At 44.9% G+C, this 22288-nt stretch overlaps 1 protein-coding gene across 1 annotated transcript; it reads left to right on the top strand.

Moving 5' to 3' along the window:
- The first annotated feature begins 1907 nt into the window (after positions 1-1907).
- ism2b (isthmin 2b) lies at positions 1908-13925 on the top strand. Its single transcript, XM_080540360.1, has 6 exons — positions 1908-2436; positions 6123-6380; positions 7222-7558; positions 10264-10404; positions 10721-10789; positions 11011-13925. Exons 1-6 carry the CDS (start codon positions 2296-2298, stop codon positions 11526-11528), a joined length of 1464 nt encoding a protein of 487 aa, XP_080396486.1. The 5' UTR covers positions 1908-2295; the 3' UTR covers positions 11529-13925.
- Positions 13926-22288: the final 8363 nt, after the last annotated feature.

Below are 22288 nucleotides of genomic sequence, written 5' to 3'. Positions count from 1 at the left end.
GCCTGTTAATACCAATCAATCAACGCTTGAATGCCATCAGCCTATTTGAGTTGTTGCTGACCATGTGCATCTCTTCATGGCCACAATGTACCCATCTTCCAATGGCTACTTCCAGCATGATGATGCACCATGTCACAAAGCAAAAGTAATCTCAAACTGGTTTCATGAACATGACAATGAGTACAGTATTCTTCAGTTGCCTTCCCATGTCCAACATCTGATGGAATCAATGCCACAAATAATTGAGGTGGTTTGGGAGGCCCTATCCAGTATTAGTATAGTGTTCCAAATAAAGTGTTCAGTGAGTGTATACTGTAAATATGTTTGACCTGAAGCTGGCTAGGTGATCATTCCTCTTACATGCTCATTTTGGAACTAATAACTACGATTTGTGGATTTGAATATGAACGGTATTATGAACACAAATAGCTCTTGGTGTCAGAACATGTCTGCTCACCAAAATTACATCACAGTCATGCATTGTCTTCTGAGAATGACACTTATTCTGAAGAGGTCACTGGTCTCTGCATAGCAGCAGATTCACTTAGTAATACTTCAATGACACTTGAGCCAAGCGTTTGATCAAAGAAACACAAGCCACAGAGAATGGTAGTGCACACTAAACGTCTATCGTCTTGTCTATAATTTGTCATGTGGATTGAAACCGTGCTTCTTGTCAACACTGTTCCAAGCTGGGTGGGCCCATGTTTTTTTTTTCCCTCTGTCGGTTTCTTCCTCCTTTCTGTTGAGGCACAATGTGATTGCAGACAGCAACATGACCATTTATCTCAGGAAGGCTGTTTGGGTTGAAACATAACATGTTAAAACACATATGTACAGTTAATCATATGATTTGAGAAAGTAAATGTGTTTGAAACACGGGAAGAACCCTTTTATGTCAAATGTCCTTGTTCAACCTGGCACAGAGAGATCTGTGAACCGACCTACTACTGTATAAACATGTTATCAGTAGATTGTACCCTTGGCAGGTTCAACATATTTGGGTTGAAGATAAACCACTAAAAGAGGTTTTTGAAGCCATGATGTATGTTGTTGGAAACAGTGCAACAATTAAATCAGTCTATCTTTGTATCAAGTCGAGTGTGTCTTTATTGGTCAAGGCATATACACACAAACAAACACTGTTTAATCTGAAGCTTATTACAGGATGTCATTCAATGACATTGCAATATGTGGCTTTTCCTTTGCTCTGAGCACACACACATACACACACACATACACAAGCACAGTGCATTAAAAACCCTATTGATTCACATGGCGATCTATGACATTCATATTGGAGAAAAATGGTTGTGAATGAGTCACACATTTGGATGAGATACTTTTGGTCTGTTTCTAAGTACTCCCACACTCAGTTGATGAACTCTTGAGAAGATAATGAGAAGATATGGCTTCAGCTATTGTTGTGCCTTTGCGCATCTGATGAAGGCTAAACGTGTTGTCTACCTGTCCACCGAGAATCATGTCAGTTGCTCTCCTTTACCTTTATGCGCACCAATTGTCAGTGTTGAGTTCTTATATTCGATGGCATTCGATCTCCCCCTTCGGGTTACTGGATCCTAGAGATAGAATAATTCTGATTGTGTCGTGAGCCACTCCACCTCCCCATCAGCAGTCCGCTAGGGAACACGACAGTGCGTAAAACAGGTTGATGCGTTACGAACGCGAAAGGAGACCCACTCCGGGACAACCTGCGTGGATAAGGCACTTCAATTGGATGATGGATTAGCGCGTCAGAGAGAGAAAAAACCCCACACAGGGTACTCTGAACGCCAATGTCAATGTATTGGAAGAAAACACCCACCCAACCACGAGAAAATGAGTCGAACTCTAAAGTAGCTGAATAAACGTGCACCAGTGCGGACGGGAACATTGCGTGGGTATTTTTGAGAGTTTTGGTACTTAAAGGCTCTAGTCTGGTTGTATGGGGAAGCTTGATGAGCGCCAGACATTTACCTAGACGCGCCATACGGACAGACAGAGACACGTGAAAACAGGCGCTGTGAGGGTGAAGCGAGAGTTGCGTCCTGGTGCGGGATATGTGCGTCGGGTGCTAGTGGACACAAGCGCACTTCTTTATAAATGGGTGACTTCGATGCTCTGGCTGAAAATTCACTTGTTAAGAAACAACTTGCTTTGGAAGGAGAATAAGTGATGAGGGACACAGAATAACGTTCCTTTAAAAAAAAAAAGTAAAGAAATTCTTCAACTAAAATTGACGAATAAGTTGGATAGATTTGAGGACCACGAAAATACCTCTTACTAATCGTTTCAATGGAGAAAATGTGTCAAGTTGGAGGGAGATTCCTGATGCTATTGATTATCTTTCTAATACTTTTCGTTAGTTTGGTGATGGGATTTCCCACCAGACATAAGAACTCAGCAAACAAGGTCCATAACGGAGTTTCTTTGGAGGTAAGCAAATGCATAAATACAATCCTGGTCTGTCTTTATCTGACGCAGTGTTAAAATAGCTGAGTTAATCAGCAAGAAAAAATAACAAACAAACTGTAAATTAATTAATTGAGTCAGTGTAAATTAACTTCGCTGCAATCACTCAAATATACACGTACTTTATTGTAATTAATATTAACAAAATGTTCTTAACCCCATTCATGTTTTCTTTCTTAAAATGTTGATTTATATTTTGGAGGCCAATAACGTTCTGGTCTGAGTGATGCTATGTGATGCATTAAATGCATAAACATGCTAACTTTGTCTCACTAAACCAAGATATCAAAGAGTCTAACAATGTAATGAATGCTAGTGCATAGCCTATTCACTGCATCCCATCTGAGACAAATGAATGAAAAATCTCCTGGACTGCAGGGTGGTGTGTTGTTGGGATTGTTCCGTCTCTCCATGTATAGTAAGGTATCTTGAGCATTGAAGCTAGGTCAGTCTAAGCTGAGCAGGCTGCTCTTGTACAGCACCTTCAATAAATTCAAAAGCTGTGTTTCTTTTGACACACACCCAGGTCTGTTAGTTACCTCTGACTGAGTATCCAAGAGGGTGTTTGTGCTGCTCATGGACATATATGGATGTATAAGTCTGAGTGTATTTATGTGTGTTTATTTGTGTGTGTGTGTGTGTGTGTGTGTGTGCCTACATACATGCCTGTACTGTATGTGTGTGTGTGTGTGTGTGTGTGTGTGTGTGTGTGTGTGCGTGCGTGTGTGCGTGCATGCGTGCGTGCGTGTTTGTGTGTGTGCATGGAGCTGAAGGGTCAATGTGATCAAAATCACATAAAGATGTGAAGGTGCACAGAGACAGACTCCAGGTCTCAGCATGTTTCAGATCTTATTTTATCCTTTTCTGTAGCATTCTGTCAAGATACCACAATCATGCCCTGTCCTATAGCCTAACTCACAGATTGATGTCAGTTGGCATTATGTAGAAAACCAAGAAAGAGTGTCAGAAACGAGGGTGCGTTTTGGGCACTGAAGGGTCAGTGGTGCCATGGTGACTGTGCACCTTTGCCATTGACCTGGTCTATGAATGTCCAAAGGGGGGGTGGGAGAAGGGGGAGGGGGGGGGGGGTGTACATAGCACAGTACAGTAGAGCTGCACAATAACGAGGGCTTATGTAACCGGGCTAAAGCGAGCCGAGACCCAAAGCGGCTCTCACACTGGAATAAGGTCAAAGGTTATCCCTTTGATTGTTTACTTTGGCCCTTTTCTGTGTTAATGTGGAATTTCCTGTTTTTGGTTTCCCTCATCTTAGGGGGGAGGGGGGGGGGGTGGGGGGGGGGGGCTGGGAGGGATGAAGTGTGCATGGCCTCTTTCCCAAATATTGAGACCTGTTTGCCCTATCTGTTTCCCCTCCTCTTTCCAAGCCTGCATTTGTTTTTCCTTTTTTTTTCGGTCCAACATTTCCAAGAGGCGATCAAAGGGGCCCCATAGTTTATTGTTCTTCTGTAATGGTTTGGAAATGGCCAAGTGCAGAGTCTTTTGATATCTGTGGCCACATAAATCAACGCTGCCATCACGCCGCCTGTCTGCCTGCCTGCCTTCCCCTTTCTGCTTTACCATACAGTATGTCAACCTCCTCTCTCCTCTACCATCTGAATGTGTGTCATCACCAGTCCTAAATGGATCCAGTGTCCCACCCGCCACCCCCTACACAGGGACACAAGGCTTTGTTTCACATTGGGAGGGGGGGGGGAATTCAATAGTGCTGTGTGTGTGAAGGAAGTCAGAATAGCCGGGACTATTGCATCCCCGTAGTGGCCTGTAAAGACAGACCACATACCATCAGCCAATAGGCCTTTGATCAAGACAGCCTCTCTGCTGAGAGAGGGAGTGAGGGATCAGAGAGAGGGAGATCAGAGAGAGAGAGAGAGAGAGAGAGAGAGGGAGAAGGGGATCAGAGAGAGGGGGAGGGAGGGAGAAGAGGAGGAGAGTGATATACAGGGTGACTGAATACAGGATCCAGATGTGTAAAAAGACAAAATGAGGAAGGTGTGAAAGTATGTGGCCCTCATGACTCTAGTCTAAGTCTTGTCTGTCTGTCTCTGTGTGTGTGTGTGTGTGTGTGTGTGTATGTGTGTGTGCATGCGTGTGTGCGTGCGTGCGTGCGTGCGTGTGTGCGTTCTTGTTTATGTATGTATGTATGTATGTATGTATGTATGTATGTCTGTGTATGTGTGTGTACACATTTATGTGTGTGTGTGTGTGTGTGTGTGCGTGTGTGTGTGTGTGTACGTGTGTGTGACCTTTTTCCAGTGGTGTCTTACTTCACTGAACAGCACAATGGAGCAAAAATAAATATTGAGTAGGAACCCTAGGCAAACAGAGACAGACTGAGACCCAGATCTAGCTACAACGACACCTCTCTAAAGTCAAGAAAAGATCCACTGAGAATACCGATACCAAGCTACACACCACTTAAACACGGCACAAGTAAGGAGGAGGAGCTTTAAAGGCTTGTCTTGTGGGACTGCACTGCACTGGAACTGTCTGGTTCATTTACAAGCGTTTTGAGCCATGTATGATCATGATAATCCATCTTAAGAGAGAGTGAAAGAGAGAGAGAGAGAGAGAGAGAGAGAGAGAGAGAGAGAGAGAGAGAGAGAGAGAGAGAGAGAGAGAGAGAGAGAGAGAGAGAGACACAGAGCTGACCGGGCTCCTGAGGATTACAGGATCTTCCCTCTGCCACTGACTCTCTGCTCCTCATGATGTTTGACAGGCTTCGGCTCTAAATGGCCACCATGTGTTCCCATGGTTGAATCAGACCGGCTGAATTTTTATGGGACAATTGCAGCCACTGAAAAAGTACGGTCTGTTCTAGGGACCGTAACCACAACATTCTCAACCGTTTTGTCACCGGGCCAGATTTTCTTCTTTTTCTTAAGCTCTCCCCGCATTGTTTTATTAAACAGCATCACATTGCGAAGACCACAGGCTGGCGTCCCTCCAGTCTTGAGGTCCTCTGTCGCATGTTTGTGGTATTTGGTTGCACAGGAGATACTGTACTGGCTTGGTGAAATGGGGGGGTTGGGGGGGGGGGGCGGGGGTAGAACGTCTGGGGTTAGGGGTGTGGGGGGTAGAAAGACTATCTGACTCTATCAGTGGTCATATACAGTGTAACCTATAACCATTCCCACTTTCTGATGGGTGGCCTGTGGAGGACCTGAAAGGGAACCTGTGGCATGTTGTGCTTGTGGTGGGCGATGGCGAGTGGTGGCGGTGGCACGGCAGGTTCAGACGCACACAGGACGGCCCAGGGGTCCCACGCCTCCCAGGCCCTCTCATTAAAATGGGAGAATCTGGCACAGGCTCCTCTTTGTCAAAGGCCTGGATGCCATGGCTGCTGTGGGAAAGGGAAAGAGAAACGGGGGTCGGTTAGTTGGCCGCCCCAATGGTTTTGAGGGGCACCGTCTGAGTCGGTTGCAACATGGGGAAACGTTATAGGGGTTTTTCGCAGTAGGAATCTTCTTGAGAGATTCATCAACCAACCATTAAACCAATTATTAAGACACTAGCAAATGTATTGAGCCAGTCAGAAGCCAGCCAGTAGCTATTTATGATTCATCTTGTTAAACTGACTGCTTGGGGAACCATTCAATAACATGGTTCTTGATTGTGTTTTTTTCCCTCAGACTCGTGCCCAGCAACTCCCAAGTGGGGTCCACCATGCAGGACCTGAGGCCCTGGAGCAGCAGAACCAAGTCCAGAGTCTGCTGCCTGCCACCGGCCTTCACCGCCACCAGAGGAGGTGGTCCCACGCCCAGCACAGGTCCGTGGGGGTCTTACCCCAGCCTGAGCCGGAGGAGGAGACCAAACCCTTCGTCCTGGACCTGAAGAACTTCCCTGACCTCGCCAATGCAGACATCAGCTCCCAAAATCCCAACATCCAGGTGAGTGGTGGGGTTTATGCAATGTGTGAGGTTTAGTGTATTTCAAACAAATATAAACAATCAGTTAACCTGGGTCAAATATACACTACATGTTTGAGGTGTCCTTGGATTAAAATGTTCATAGGCTCTATTTCACCAGACAGACTAAATCAAGCACAGCTCATGTCATTGATAAGACATCAGAGAGACTTAAGACCAGTGTATCCATCTCCATTTACTCTGATTTCAACTGTGATTACCCCTCAACCTCTTTAACATGTCCCTTTATTCAACCCATCTCGCGGTATTTATAGCCTACTTTTACGGAAGTAATCAGATTGTGGTTAGCCCGACATAATGAACCCTGCCGTCTCTAACCCTAACCCATGTGTGCGTAAGTCAGTCCCAGTCTTTAACCCTCCTGTTGCCTAGTTCTAGTCTACACGTCTACAGAAGCTCGGATCCCCCCAGCTAACATCCAGAGATACACTCACACATACAGGCGTATAATGAGATGGAGTTAACTGTAATAAACGTTGACATTTCCCCCTCTGAGACGGAAGGAAGGGAGGAAGGAACTGGCCTCATCTGACTGAGTGTTCATGCTTATGTCTGGCTGGTTGAGTAAGACCACTGAGTTGGTAGTTTCCCTGGAATTCCCCCCCTTGGTTGTGAGATGGTTGGTTTGAATTGAGTTTGCTACTCATTTCTGACTGTGATTGTGGCTTTTGGATAATCCATAGCCATTCCATTGTGGAACATATACTTGGTCTATTCAGAGTCAATGTCTTTTCATGTTTCCTACTTTACGGTCTAGTCCTCTAAAGCAGCCACTCTCCCCCCCCCCCCTCCCCTCCCCCAGGTGACCATTGAGGTGGTGGATGACCCTCAGATGGAGGTAGAGATGGACCTGGCTAAGGATAAAGACTGGCTGCCATCCTCCTCCTCCTCCCCCTCTTCCACAGTGGACTGGCTAGGAGGGAAGAAGCTGTTCTGGCCTCTGTTCTGGGGCTACACCGATGCTGACTCCAGCGAAGACGGGACGGGCCGCTCAGGCCTGGAGGACACTGGAGAGGAGGAAGAGGAGGAGGAAGATTACACGCTGGAGTACGGAAGCGAGGAGCCCCTCCCCAGCGGGGTGGGTGGAGACTGGGACAGCCATTGGAATGAAGGGTGGGATGCGACGCAGACCTACTACGGTGAGCCTCGCCAAGCTGGCTCAGCTGGCACTCCTGTCTGAAAAATGGTTGAACATACTGGGCACATCCAAGCGCTTTGCCAAGTGGTTCACTGCCACTGTCACTCCAGACAACATAACACAGGACTTTATCAACTCAATATAATTTAATTCATCCATTCAGGATCAATTAAGAGGGTCACTTCTGGGACCACTTGACCTAGTATCTTCTACATGCTAGTCGCTAGCAATACACCTGATCAGCTTATAGGAGGGAAAAACGTGATTTAGGTCACTTGATTTAGTTTTTCCATACAAAATTGCAGTTGAAAATGACAAAATGGCCTCCAAATGTCAAAATAGATTATTGTGAATTCATCAGGCTAAAAGTAATACAAAGAAAAAAAGAGAAAAGAGAGACAGACAGACAGAAACTGCAAGAGAGAGAGAGAGAGAGAATGAGAGCGAGAGCGAGAATGGGAGCTGTTGGCTTGGTAGAGGCTAACAGAGAGACAGAGAGAGAGAGAGAGAGGGAGAGCGAGAGAGAGAGAGAGAGAGAGAGATACACAGAGAGCAAGAGGTAGATTGACTGAGGTCTGCGGCGGCCGGGGGGCTGCCTGTCCTGACTGAGCGCGAGCACTCGACCGTCAGGGCATTGTGGGCCCCGGGCCTTTGAAGTCGACACTGGTCCTGCTAGCCGGAGAGGCCTGCCTTTTGAAGACGGGCCCGATGCGCTCGCTAATGGCAGCGTGAGGCTGTTCCCCCCCGACAAAACAGCCCACTGCTTGTGGACAATTAGAGGGGCAGATTGGGAACACAGAATGACAAGGGCCATTCGGCTGGTCTTTTCATCCCCCAGGGCCCCAGACCCTTTTGAGCCAGTTCAAGAATTCAGGGGCTTTCAGGGTCGTGCATAACATTACGCTCTATTGTGTTTTTGTTTCTCTTAATTCTCCTCTTTCCCTTCTGGTGGGAAAAAGAGCAGCGTGCCTTCTGGCTGCACAGCTTGATTCAGCTGAGGGACAAATGAAAAGAGAGGAAGGGAGGAAGGGAAGGGACAGTGGGGTTGATCTGGGTAGGACTGGTCTAGGTAGGACTGGTCTGGGTAGGACTGGTCTGGGCTGATCTGGGCTAGACTGGGCTGGGCTGGATTGGATTCGGCTGGGCTAGGCAGGGCTGGGTTGGGCTGGGCTGGGCAGGACTGGGCTAGGCAAGGCTGGGTTGGGCTGGGTTGGGCTGGGCAGGACTGGGCTGGGCTGGACTGAGCTGGGCTGGGCTGGGCTGAGCTGGGCTGGGCTGGGCTGACCAGGTCAATGAGAGTAAAGAGGCTACAGTGCAGAGAGGGGCTGAGGGGCTGCATCCCTGGTGCTAATGAGGGTCTACATGTATACAGGTATTCTAACTCATTCTTTGTAGTGAATGTGTGATTTTCCTCTCTGCTTCAGATTATCTAAAACAATAGGCTATATTTATTCCCAACTGAATACTGAATACATGGTCTTTAAGTAACCATGGTCTTTAAGTGATCTTGAAATTCTAGCAGACACACAGCATGTACCTGGAATCCCGAAAATGCCACAACATTAAGCTGTATTGAAAAGCACCATGCTAGGGTGTGACATTTACCCCCATGTTTCTAAACCATTAACCTTCAACGTCTAAATGAAATGCATTTCAAGTGGGCCCCATCATGAATGGGCAACAATGTCTATTAAGTGGTCAGATCTAAAGGCTTAGTGAACATAAAGCATGGGATGCCAACCAAATGTTGGTTTCTCCTGTAATTAAAAACTCTCCTGTGGAATCTATTCCTGTGTGTGGCCACTTGGCGAGCTGGCAGCGTCACAAAGGAGATGCGGGCGCACGCTGCACCAAAGCTGCCATTTCTGCGCCCACCTCGTCTCTAATCGAGGGCTAACATGTTTTCAGTATCATTAACACCAGGCAGAAAACCTTTCAGAAGGCACATAGCTACAGCCCCAGCAGCGCTCCTCTCTAATTTGACACAAACCCTACATTACAGGACTATGGGCCTGGGAAAGGTTAGACCAAAGGAAAAGTATAACTCTACGCTGTTTGAGATGGAGGACATAGACATAAGGCCTACTATATGAAAGACTTGTTATGGATTTTGTTTTAGTTAGTTTAGTTTAGTGGTCAATGTAATAACAGGAAATAGGATTTGAGGCAACGGAACCTTTTTCACTGGAATGCCCTCTGTGTCATTAATGCAATGTGATGACATTAGGGAGCTTTCAAGATGTAGCCTAATGTTAAGTTAATATAGTTATCTTTCTACTAATTCATTTAGCCTATTTATGTAGTACATTTTGGTTTTCTAATTTCCTGTAACACAATTTTGTTGGAGGACTTTCACCTGCGGCCACCCCTAATCCCATAACAAGTGCTTTGAAGTTGCTGTTTTCCTCTTCCTCGAAAGCTCGTTAAATGTATGTGGTGAAACGAGCCACATTTTTTTAATGTAGCTCCGCGGCCGCAGGTATGACGTAGCACCCCTCCTAACTGAGAGAGGAATTCAACTCTCTCTGATTACGGAGCGAACATCCTGATCGTCATTGCTCCTTTATGAGATTAAGGGAGATGGGCAGCTCGTAGGTCCTTTATCCAGTTAGGTTCATCCATTCGAATCAAGGACTCTAAATGAATGAAACACGGTGTGTTGTGACGTGTTCTGAGCATTGTGACCTTGTCTTTCCCTATGTACAGAGAAGGAGGATGCAGAGGAGTGGAGTGCCTGGTCCCCCTGCTCAGTCACCTGTGGCCACGGGGAGAGGAAGAGGACCCGGTCATGTGGCTACTCCTGCACACTTACCGAAGCCTCCAAGTGTGACCTCGAACCTTGTACCGGTGAGCTGTTATACTCTATTCTAGGTGTACTTAGTCTTTTGTAGAATTATATAGAAGTAGTTCGCAGTGGAACTCTGATGCAGGCCCGGCGCCAGAACCAACACCTTGGGCTGACATGCCCACTGCCCATAACTCCCTGAGGAGCTGAACGCAACATTTACACAAATGTCAGTTTCTTGTGTCAGAGTTACACATGCATATCTTGAGTTAGAATTCCACCCTCTGAGTCTGTCCTACATGGTGATTGTAAGAGATATACAGTACGTTGTCTGACTGTGTGGTTGTTGTTGTTGTTGTTCTACTCGTCTCTCTGCAGATGATGCTAACACAGTGGTGGAGCCCTTCCCCTTCGAGATGGAGAATGGCACTGAACCTTTTGGCACAGGTCAGTAGAATGTCTTGTACAGGTTAAACAGACAAATTAACACAGACGGGATTAGTTAACTTCTAGGTTTAGCCAAATAGGTTTATCCTAGAAATCCCAGCAAACATCGATAATAAAACTATTACCACCTAGGTAATAATCATGTAATAACCATACATAGGTAGGAAGACTTTATGTGTGACCCAGACATTTTATACAGTATCTCTTTGTTCAACCCACAGATGTGGACAGCTGTGAGAAGTGGCTCAACTGTAAGAGTGAGTTCCTCCAGAGGTACCTCCACCAGGTCCTGTCCGAGCTCCCCAGCTGCCCCTGTGCCTACCCCTCGGCCACAGCCTACACAGTAGTCAGCATCTTCGACGAGGGACATGAACGCCCCTTCCGGTGGCGAGACGCCAGCGGACCCAAGGAGCGCCTGGACATCTACAAGCCGTCGGCGAGGACGTGTGTCCGCTCGGCACTCTCCGGGGACGGCACCACGTTGGCCGCCCAGCACTGTTGCTACGACGACCGCAGCCGCCTGATCACACGGGGGAAGGGCGCGGGCACGCCCAACCTCATCAGCACGGAGTTCTCGCCCGAGCTCCACTTCAAGGTGGATGTGCTTCCCTGGATCCTGTGTAAAGGGGACTGGAGCCGCTTCCATGCCGTCAGGCCGCCCAACAACGGACTGAGCTGCCCGGCAAACCCCCACGAGGACGTGTTCATGAACGAGCTGGAGGAAGCCCGGGAGTACTGAGCAGCCAAAAACATTTCCTGTCGCAAATGCTTTTCAACCTGTTACGCGTCCATCCAGCATGGTAGAATCAAGCTCTTTCTTTCTCCTTTAGTCTGGTACGCACTGTCGTGTGCATGTAACCATGACGTCTCACTCGCCGGTGGCTTTTTATTGGTGTTTAGGAGCTATTTGGCTGATCATCAGCAACAAAAAAAACGAATCAAACTTGCTGATTTGATTTTGCTGTGTGAAATGATGTATGGTACTGTGGTATGTTTTATAATCCAGAGGGTATTGATGAGACAGAATGTGTATGGAAAGTCCAACCTATTATGAATAATAATACAGACTATGCTGCTATAAAGGAGATTACGACACTTGCTAGGTACTGGAGGGGCCTTTTTGATTGAACCAACCTGCATGAATTTGAAGAATGAAACAACACATCAGCTTCAGGGGAAGACTTCCAACCAAATTGCTAGCATTTCAATCAAGGTAACTCCATAGAAATGTTGCTGCCACCTACGTCTCGCATCAAGCCTTAGGACAGTATTTGAGTCAAGGACCACAGGACTCTATCCATGCAGATAGGAAGTCATTCGAGGAGTCATCTCTCGTAGTAAGGTTAAAGGTTAAGGCTGAGATAAAGACATTTGGTGACAAGCTAATACATAGTACATACAGTATGAATCTATTGATAGATAGATCAATACAGACAATACCACCAATCACCTCATGCTCATACCTTTCAATATGCCAACAGAACAGTGGTGTTTCTCTTACAGACTGGTCTCCTACTCAAATCGTATACATATTTATATATACAGTATGCGTCCCAATTGCGTGTACTGCCTTCTTGTGACAACTGAACCTTACCTTAACCATGCAACGTTAATGCCTAATACTGCCTTAACACGCAATTTGAAGTTAATAAAGATTAACTTCTTACGCAAGTCATGTAAGAACAAATTCAAATGGACTGACTTATATAGCGCCTTATTCCAAAGCGCTTTACAATGGCCTCTCATTCACCCACACATTCACACACCAATGGCGGCAAGCTACCATGCAAGGCGCCAGCCCGCTCATTCGGAGCAATTTGGGGTTCAGTGTCTTGCCTAAGGACACCTCGACATGTGGCCAGCCGGGGTTCGCACCGCCGATCTGCCGACCATGGGATCATTAGATGCCGGCTCTACCTCCTGCTCCACAGACGCCCCACAAATTCACTTCCCCTTATGTAGCGTATCTTCAGTTTTTGACGTATCGTCCAAAAATCTCTCAAATGCGTCAACCAGGACACGCAATTGGGAAAATTTACTATCATGCATAGGTACACGATTTAATTAGGAGAGTGTGTTCTTCTCTTCATAGTATCTACTAAGCTGAGCTGATCGTACAGTGCTCAGTGTAACTGACAGTTTGAGAATCTATTCTTCATGGATGTGTTTCTACAGTTTTCTCAGGGGGACTCACATTGTTGTTGTTATTAGAGATTAGTCCATTTACCTCTGCAGTGGAGCACTGTTGGGACCTGGTTCAGTACTTCAGAGTGTGCATTCAAATTGAGAATAGTGCATATAAGGGGACACAGAACGTTTGATCTACGGTGGAAAATGAATAAAGAGTGAATGAATACAATAGTGACTATAAAAATTATAATATGATGCTCTTTGTGCAGTTTTTTGGCAAGCGATTTAACTGTCAATAAATCGAATAAAAATTTGAATAGCTGTTGTCGTTATGATATGATATGTTGCGTTGTATTTGCTGAGGCGTCATAGATGTGGGAACTGTTGGCTTGAAGTCTTCATGTTTATGCTCCAAACCTCTTTCAGGAATTCTATTTTGAAATGTATGCGAACACGCGTTACATTTCTGAATCACATTTTTAAAGGAAGGCACTTTATTTAAGGTATATATATATGTATATATATAAATATATATAAATATATATATATATCAATAACAATACATCAGTATATATACAAGTTATTATGTGTATGATGAATCTCAAATGTACTCATGTTTTGTCATTTGTTTATACATGTTAGTGTTATCATGAAGAGATAACTTGCCAGAAAAACTGCATTGTTCTTTGTAAGTATATATCATGTGAGTTTCTGTTAAAGCATGAACGTTTTGTGATTTCTTAAACTAGTATTACATATGGTCTTGTACAGTATTTATTGTCCTTTTTTTAAAGTTTGCTGAAGCTTTGAACAGACTCTATAATCCACATGGTGCACTACTTGGACTGATATACACACAGGCGACAGCCATAAAAAGGGAAACCACTTGCCTCACACAACTTCAACAGCAACAAGCATTGAGTGTCTGTATATCATTTTATCTTGTACTTCAGTGCTAAAAAATATGTTGTGATAATTACAATGAGGAATATTATAAAGACGTTGCATTCATTGTCTGGCTCATTTGAAGTGTCCTTATTCTATACACAATATCTTCCTTATTCTTACTCTTCTTTTTCTTTCTTATTATATCTTTGTGCACATTATCAGCCGAGTTAGAGAATACTAGTTATCTCTACACTCTTCAATTCAAATTATTCTACCTAGAACAAACATGTGTTCCTCGGCTATCCTCATGGGAGAATCCTTTTGGAACCCTTTTATCTAAGAGTATTTATAGGTCACTTTTCCTGCGACAATCCACTATCCATTCACAACACAGCACAGCAACACCAGTGAACTTTGGTGAGCATGAGCCTGCTTAGTTGTGACCAAAGTAAACATTTTCACAAGAATGGGATCAGAGTAAAGGATCGATGCTCTCCTCCTAGTGTCCCAGGCCAGTCAAGGAGAGAGGAGCTGAATGGGTTTGGATGTCTTTGTTGTTCCACTTGCTGTGCCTTAACCAGGACCATGCAGACATCGCCCACTGATCTTACAGGGCACAAACCCTCAACATATGTGAGCCAATCTGTTTTTAATCAGTAACCAAGGCCTGAAACTTCATACATATTAGACCCGGCAGAATGTTTCATTTTATGTGTTGTTTATTCCTGTCTCTATCTGCTATCATCTTAGACACAAACACAGTGTGGGATCAAAGAGTCTTTTGTGTGTACGAGTGGGAATTGTGGCATGAGAAGAACATTTAGCTTAGTTCACTACAACTCCAAGGGCCGGTTTCAGAGACAAGGCTTAAGCCTAGTCCTGGACTAAATCACACTTTCAATGTAAAATCTCCATTGAAGATGTTTTTTAGTCTAGGATTAGGCTTAAGCCTTGTCTGTGAAACCGGCCCCAAAGGATCAACCTACAGTAAGTGAATGTGGAGACTAACACAACATGGCCTTTACTTGGCTCAAAGTTGAACAATCTTTTTCGAATAAAAAAAATCTAAATAGACCAACACTGTTAACTTTAAACAAAACTATGAAGTTTCAAAAGGCTCTTTCTCACATGTCCAACATTGTTGACACAGAGGAACATATCAGCCAACGTTTTTTGGAGTTTATTGAGAGATTTATTTCTCAACAGTTCGTTTAGGAGTTCAAAAAAAGGCATAACCGCATCACTGTGTCTTCTGAGTGAACTAGGAACAAAGATTTGACTTTGCACCCTGACACAGCCGTTTCAGTAACACATGGATGGCGTGTGTTCAGTGTTAAATTAGCTTAGCGAAAAATACCACGGATCAAAAGAATCAAACATCTACTTGCTTTGATCCTTCCTATTGACTGTGCACTCTATATGACATCAGTTACTTCATCAGTTGAACCCAGATTCTGGTGACATTACAGGCACTAATCTATATGGAAATATTAGGAATAATTACAGGATTTGACCAGGATTTAGAATTTCTAGTGATTATGCATCACTCAACGGATAATTAAAACCAAACTAACCCTAAAACATGTTTTCAATACCAGTTGTTTTCTCTCACTAGGAGAAGTGGCAGGGCACACAGTAGCTGCGGGGCCCGGTCCAGACCACTTGAGGCACAGAGAGCCGGGGACTTCGAATTTGCATCAAGCAGGCAAACATAGTTCAGATTCCAGGAGGCTGGTGGATGCAAAACATCAGGAGAAGAAGGACAGGTTAGTTGTAATGGATGGAATGGAATGAGAAATGGTATCAAACATGTGTGTTTGGGTACCATTGTCTAATTCCATTCTATTCATTGGAATGATTATTTCTGCCTCCACCAGCCTCCCCAGGTTCAGAAGTCTTCCCCCATTAATTCTACATATGGTAGTCGGCATCATGGACATTAATCTCTCCTTCTCTCTTTTCTGGGTTGTCCTGTACGAAATCATGACTGTCTGTATACTCTTACAAGGGGATTAAATAACAGGGATTACAGGGTCAAGGGTCAGGGTAACGTAAATCCACAGGCTTAGTTAATCTAAATACGCTTTCTAGATTCTCAAGTAATTCCTATAGGTCGCCATATGCGTTTCTTTTTGCTCTGTTTGACCTGTATAAGAAGAGAAAAACACCAGAGGACTAGTAATACACTTCCTATGGAACATTAGGTCAGCCTAAGCTTGGGTCAAAAGTGACACAGAGAGGACTTAGTTTGGGAGTGTATAATTAAAATCAGGAAACGCTTAACTAAGAAACACAACATTCATTCACACATGCGAGACGGGCTGATAAGGGGTTGGTGTGTGTAGTACTACTGTCTGCTATGGCAAGTCGAAAGTTGACTACAGATGAGCCCTCTATGGAATGTTGCCAGACAGATGTTGACCACATTTATGGTTCAGAATAATAGATAAATATCCACAGATGTGTAGACAGAACAGAGCCGAAGAAAAAGCTAAAGGAAAATAACATAAAAAGACTGGAGAGATTTTCGGGACTGATGTTATCTGAAATCTTGATCAGGAAAGAGGTGTTTTTCAATGAGCTGAATACATTTCCCAGCATGGGCAGGACACGCACATCATCTCACGATATATCATCTCCATATTTCACAAAAACACAGATGTCCGTCATCGGGTAGAAATACTCATCTATAGATTGTGCATTTACAGTATATACAACTGTGTATGTAAAAACATGTAAAAAAAAAAAAAGACAAATCTTCTCAAAGATGTATAGACCTACAAAAGTCACTGCGAAACCAGTTAAATAAAAAGTGATGATGAAAAGGAAGAAGGGGGAAAACACTGAGATCTGAGGCAGAGTGTGTGATGAGGTGATGTGCATCCATTCCTCCTCTTTAGTCTTAGTCATGGCTGCCCAGGCTGACTGCCAGCTCTTGGTGGTTACAGGCCTGTTTACTCTTCTAGGCTGACAGGAATATGAGATTTCCTCTGTGTACCGCACTGGACAGGCAAGGCAGCACGGCTCCTAGTCCTCCACCACTCCCTATACCACCCACAGAGTCCTCAACCCCCCTGTGGCTCACATGTGAGAGTGATACACAGTCCCACACACATACACACACACACAGACACACACACATACACATGCAAGGATGCACTCGCAAGTATGCAGTTGCACACACACGCACGCACGCACGCACGCACGCACGCACGCACGCACGCACGCACGCACGCACGCACGCACGCACACACACACACACACACACACACACACACACACACACACACACACACACACATACACACACAGACAGAGAAGGGCCTTGTCTCAATCTAGCTAATCTCCAATTCCAGCCTTCATTCAGGGCAAGGATAAACATCTGTGAACTGTGGAGGTCCAGAGGCTCACCTTTAGGGAAAATAGCTAATAGCTTTATGAGCTGTTCTCTCTCATTTCATCCTTAATTTTACCTGACATGGGTTCATATTGCAAAATGTTGCAGGCCTACTCTTGTACTTGCTTATGTTTGTATCATGAGGCAGTTGTAGTTGTAATGATATCAATGCCTTGCTCTTTTGTAGTGAGTGACCAAAAGAACATTATTCAGAAGTAGCATAGGCCTCAATTTGAACCCAACATGGGCAAGCAATATCCTCAGAAAAGTCCTCCAAAATATGGCATTCCTTTGTGGAATGAGACTCTAAAACCTTGTTTCATTGCAATGTCCAGTGGGAGTCTTAAGTCTTAATTCTCTCTCTCTCTCTCTCTCTCTCTCTCTCTCTCTCTCTCTCTCTCTCTCTCTCTCTCTCTCTCTCTCACACACACACACACACACACACACACACACACACACACACCCACACACACACACACACACCCACACACCCACACACACACACACACACCAACACATTATACCCTGCTCCCTGCGACACAAGGCTGACCTGGAGCTGCAGAGCCACTGAGAAGGCAGACAGCCAGCCATAACAACATCAAACAGCCCCTCGCCTCCAGCACTTACACAGGGCCATGGCATAGGCCAGAAATATGATTGGTCCTTTTTTTTTTTTTTTTTTTACTGAGAAAAGACAGTGCTAAGGTTATTGGGAACAATATGTACAGGTATATTGTGATACAGTACTAGAGTTTGTAGTTTGTGCCACAGGTGTAGGAGACTGATTGCCAATTTGGATTTCTTTACAGTATCTAGTCAGTATGGGATACTCTTGAATATCAATAGTGTCAATCCAGTTTACAACAACAATATCAACAACAAATCATGTCAAAGACATTTTACTATAATAAAGTCTTTAGAGTGGTTGGGGGAAGACAGTGCAGAGGAGGCCCTCAGGATGACAGCATCAATTTCAAGACCTAGCACACAGTGCCCCCTGCTGTTCAACATTCTTCAATATGCATCGCTGAGTCATGGGCTGCGTTCCAATCATCTGAAGCAGTGTCCTCTTCTACGCTCCTCACCTTAACCTGCACCGATCTGAAAACATAAACGACTTATTAAAAGAGACAAGGAAGGGGAAGCCATTTGAGACTATGGGGAAGATGCGTCCCTAGTATCAGGCGGCTGTTATCATCATAACGTTTGAATCAAATCAATAAGCCTATGAGTATGACCTGCACTCAGCCGTGGACCTTGTTCTCTCACGAGGTGAGAAAGTGCTGTTTTGGTGAGCAGATCACAGAGAATCACAGTTAACTGACAAGAATCATGAGAGTATTAAAAGAGTGTATTAAAAGAAAAAGTATAGGCCTACAGATTAAAACGAATATTCTGAAATATATCCTAAAACCTAACCACTCACCCCTGCCACCACCACATGTTCTCCACGTCATTCAAGCACACACAAAGAAGAGCCTCTTGTCTTTGTGCGTCTTTTCTGGTTTAGACCCAAGTGGGTCGTGGATGTGAGTCGTGTCTCTATGGTAACATATCAAAGTGGATAACACATTCAATGTTTTCGTTCTACATAATGACTTGACTAAAATGAGAGATGCTCTCTTCTGGACCAATTCATGGTATTTATCGAACGTATCAAAACTTCAGAAGTGATCAACTTTATCCATTGGAAGAATCCCAAACTGCGAAACTGTTATCCCCTCCAAATAAATCACGGTCATCAACCTCCATGTCTAGCCAGAAGACGGCCCACGGTCTACGCCTCTCTACCCCTCTTCACACACTCATCATTGCACTGCACAACAAATTCAACAAAGAGATAGGAACATCTTCAGAGTAGGCTAATGCATGACGGAGGAATGTTCAACCACTCATATCTTTGATTTTTCATGTGCGTCGGTCGGCTGCCCCTTCGGAATTCCCTCCCCACTGAAGCAGATTTGACACAATGTGACAGGGTCTGGTGAAAAGGGCCGCAAGTAGGGGGAGCTCATTTTTCAGTTTTTGACAGATTTTGAAAGGGCAGATTGTAAGCTTTCAAATGATGTGTCATACAACAAAAAGTTGAAGAAGATATGCGTATTTGAATGCACACTAAGAGAGAAAATGCCATTCAAAGGTTTCACACTTATCACAGGCAGGTAATGGGTGGGAAAAGCTGGTTAACTCCACCAAGAAGGATCCATCTGCAACTGCAGCATAAACATGTAGTAGTTTGTAGGAAGCTCTACTACCATAGTATACGTTTGTATCGTCACAGAAGAGACCGTGCCCAGTACACGGTCAACACACAGTACACACAACTGTGGCTGAGGAAGACCATAGCAGATAAAAATAATAATTGTGTTGAGAATAACCCTAACCCTGACCCCAACCCTAACCTTAACCCTAAACCTAACCTTAACCCTAACGCTAATCCTGATCCTAACACATTCAGTTGTACGTGTGTCGTGTACTGGGCGCAGTCTCTTCTGTGACGATGGACCAGCCCACGAACCATATATGGTAGTACAGCTTCCTACAAACTACTACACGTTCATGCTGCGGCCGCTGTTGGATATACTTGACTCCACCCTCAACCAATCCCCCAGGACAACCACTCCCCAATTACACTATCTGTCAGCTAACCTCAGGAAACAAACTTGCAGGGCTGACATGTTTAAATGGCTAAATAATAATAATATTTCAAGATTCATGATTTTTTATTGCCATGTGTGCAAAACGTTTATTACATCCCACTATACAAGAACAAGAGAGTACAATTCAGTACAGTTCAATCTGGCTTCAGTTCCAGCATTATTTATGAACAATAATGCAAAATATAATTGAGCAATATAATAATAGAAAAGTAAAAAATAATAATGTTGTGTCCGTGTGTATGTGTTACAGGTTCCCCCTGAGACTCATAACTCCGACCCAACACAGTTAACGATCACTCTGCACCCCACTCCACACAGAAGACCAGGACAGGTGGTTATAAACATATGTATTTATTATTGCCATTTAAAAAAGGATAACATATACAGGGTCTCCCATGTACTCCCCAACCACAGTTCCTAATGGGGGCAGAGGGACTTCCTTCCCTTAGCTATGGGGATGGCTGTAACGTGGGATAGCAGGGAAGGGTAGTCACACTACACTACCTGCACTTTGTAGACACACTGCACTCTGTGATCATCAGGCACTGCAATCAAAATAACTATGGCACAGCAAAAGAAATGTGGGAGGACACTACAACCGGGTGGAGGCACTACAAACGAATGGGACCCACCCAGGGACCTATCCCAACTACCAGCCCCCCCCCCTAACGTGGGACCCCCAATGGCTATGGGAAGAGAGTGGCCAGGAGACAAACATTCAAGACAGACAATATTAATGTTCAGATTGTGGGGATAGACCCTCGCCTTCCCACACAAAAGAGAAAAAAAAGAAACAACTGTCCGGGGTTGGTTCTCTGGGACGCCGCTCCTCCCACTAGACGCGGCCTTGGTGACATCACCCACTGCTCTGCGTCAGCAGCCACGGGAGGGTGGATCAGGCAGGAGATCCACACACAGCAGGGAAACCTGTGGGACACAGGGCTTTCAGTGCTGGGCGGGACAAGAGGCAAAGACAACTGGGCACCAACAACCGTAGGAATTTATTACGTTCCTTACTGGTTGGAGCTTAGCTCCAGTTGTGCAGGGTATAGCCTCGTAGTCTCCGGTTCTGGCTAGGCACGGCTCTGGTTAAGCTTCACAGAGGAAAATAGTAGTCCGTCGGACAGAGTGCCGCCCTGCACTCAACTTCAGGGAACACAGACAAACATTACGCTTTTAAAGGGGGAATCTGCCTATCGCTATCCTGCTCTGCCAATCACTAATATAGGCAACAGCTGAGCGAGGTAGGCTCACACTGTGACATATGCATTTATCATTATAGTCCATAATGCATCTAGTGGGACTTTGGTGGAGGGCATGTGATGTTTCGTGCCTCATCAGAACAGAATTCTCTGATCTTCACAAAAAGATAATTCTGCCCGGCCATGTCCAATGTTGTCCATGTTCATTGTCCATGTCCATGTCCACAATGTGCGTCGGTCGGCTGTGTCATCCGCCGTGATGACCCGGGACCGATGATCCTATTTTGAGTCATGGAGGAATTCCCTCCCCACTGAAGCAGATTTGACTCAATGATATGTTTGGGCCCTGAGTGAGAGAGGCAGCATAGGCTGTAACAAAGTTTAGAGACTCTAATTCACCTCTCCTTTAGCTCCATTTAATTGGCCATGCATGACTAGATTTTATTGAGTGCAAAGTGCATGCCACATATAAATCTATGATACATCACTTAGACCTAGACTGTATTAGAGCTCCTGGCATATTCACGCTGTGATGCTGCTCATCCTCTCATTTCATTACACTGGAAGTTTGAGCAAACTCTGCTTTTTCTCCCGAAGTTCTATACTTTCTGATAATGATTGTCTATGTACACACCAGTTACTGTACACACTGATGAACTAGAGTGGCCACTCAATTGGGTCTTGGGCATCAAGGGCATTTTCCCCAATTTGTGACCCCTAGTACTAGCAGGCCGACTGAGCTAGGGGTAATTTATGGAGTTGTATGAGACCCTCAGTTAGTCAATTATAGTGAAGGCTGAAAAGTTTCCCTAGTCCAGGCGCCAACAAGGATCGAACTCGAGACCGCTGTTTACAAGAACTGTGTGCTATGGACCCAGCTGCAAGGCTTGGCGACATTGTACGGGTTCCCCTTATCTCACATTCAAAGATAAGGCAGTCTGGGTGTGTATGAGAACGCAGCAGAAATCTCAGATGATACAGTGTTTGATCAAGACTGTCTGGTGGCAACATAGCAATGTTTTATTTCATCAGAAGTTGGATTTTTTTTTTTTTTTAAAGGTTATTTTTTCTGAGTGGGGCAGTCCCACTCATATTTGTACATTTTATTAGACAGATACAGTGAAGACAGACAGGAAAGTAAGGAGAGAGGGCATGTCAGCAGGGCATGGGCCAGATTCGAGCCCATGCCGACATGGGCATGTGTGCACTGCAGACCGCGGTG

This window comes from Nansenia antarctica (assembly GCF_963989245.1).
Source record: "Nansenia antarctica genome assembly, chromosome: 1".
Classification (NCBI taxonomy): Eukaryota; Metazoa; Chordata; class Actinopteri; order Argentiniformes; family Microstomatidae; genus Nansenia; species Nansenia antarctica.
The sequence above is the reverse complement of the archived record's forward strand: the minus strand, read 5'-3'. Positions and strand labels throughout refer to the sequence as shown.

What these genes read in the sequence shown, in the direction of transcription:
- ism2b (XM_080540360.1), top strand. Translation starts at nt 2,296, where the DNA reads ATGGAGAAAATGTGTCAAGTTGGAGGGAGATTCCTGATGCTATTGATT. An exon ending in ATAACGGAGTTTCTTTGGAG is followed by an intron (nt 2,437 to 6,122) that starts GTAAGCAAATGC and finishes TTTTTCCCTCAG; the next exon opens with ACTCGTGCCCAGCAACTCCC. An exon ending in TGCGACGCAGACCTACTACG is followed by an intron (nt 7,559 to 10,263) that starts GTGAGCCTCGCC and finishes CCCTATGTACAG; the next exon opens with AGAAGGAGGATGCAGAGGAG.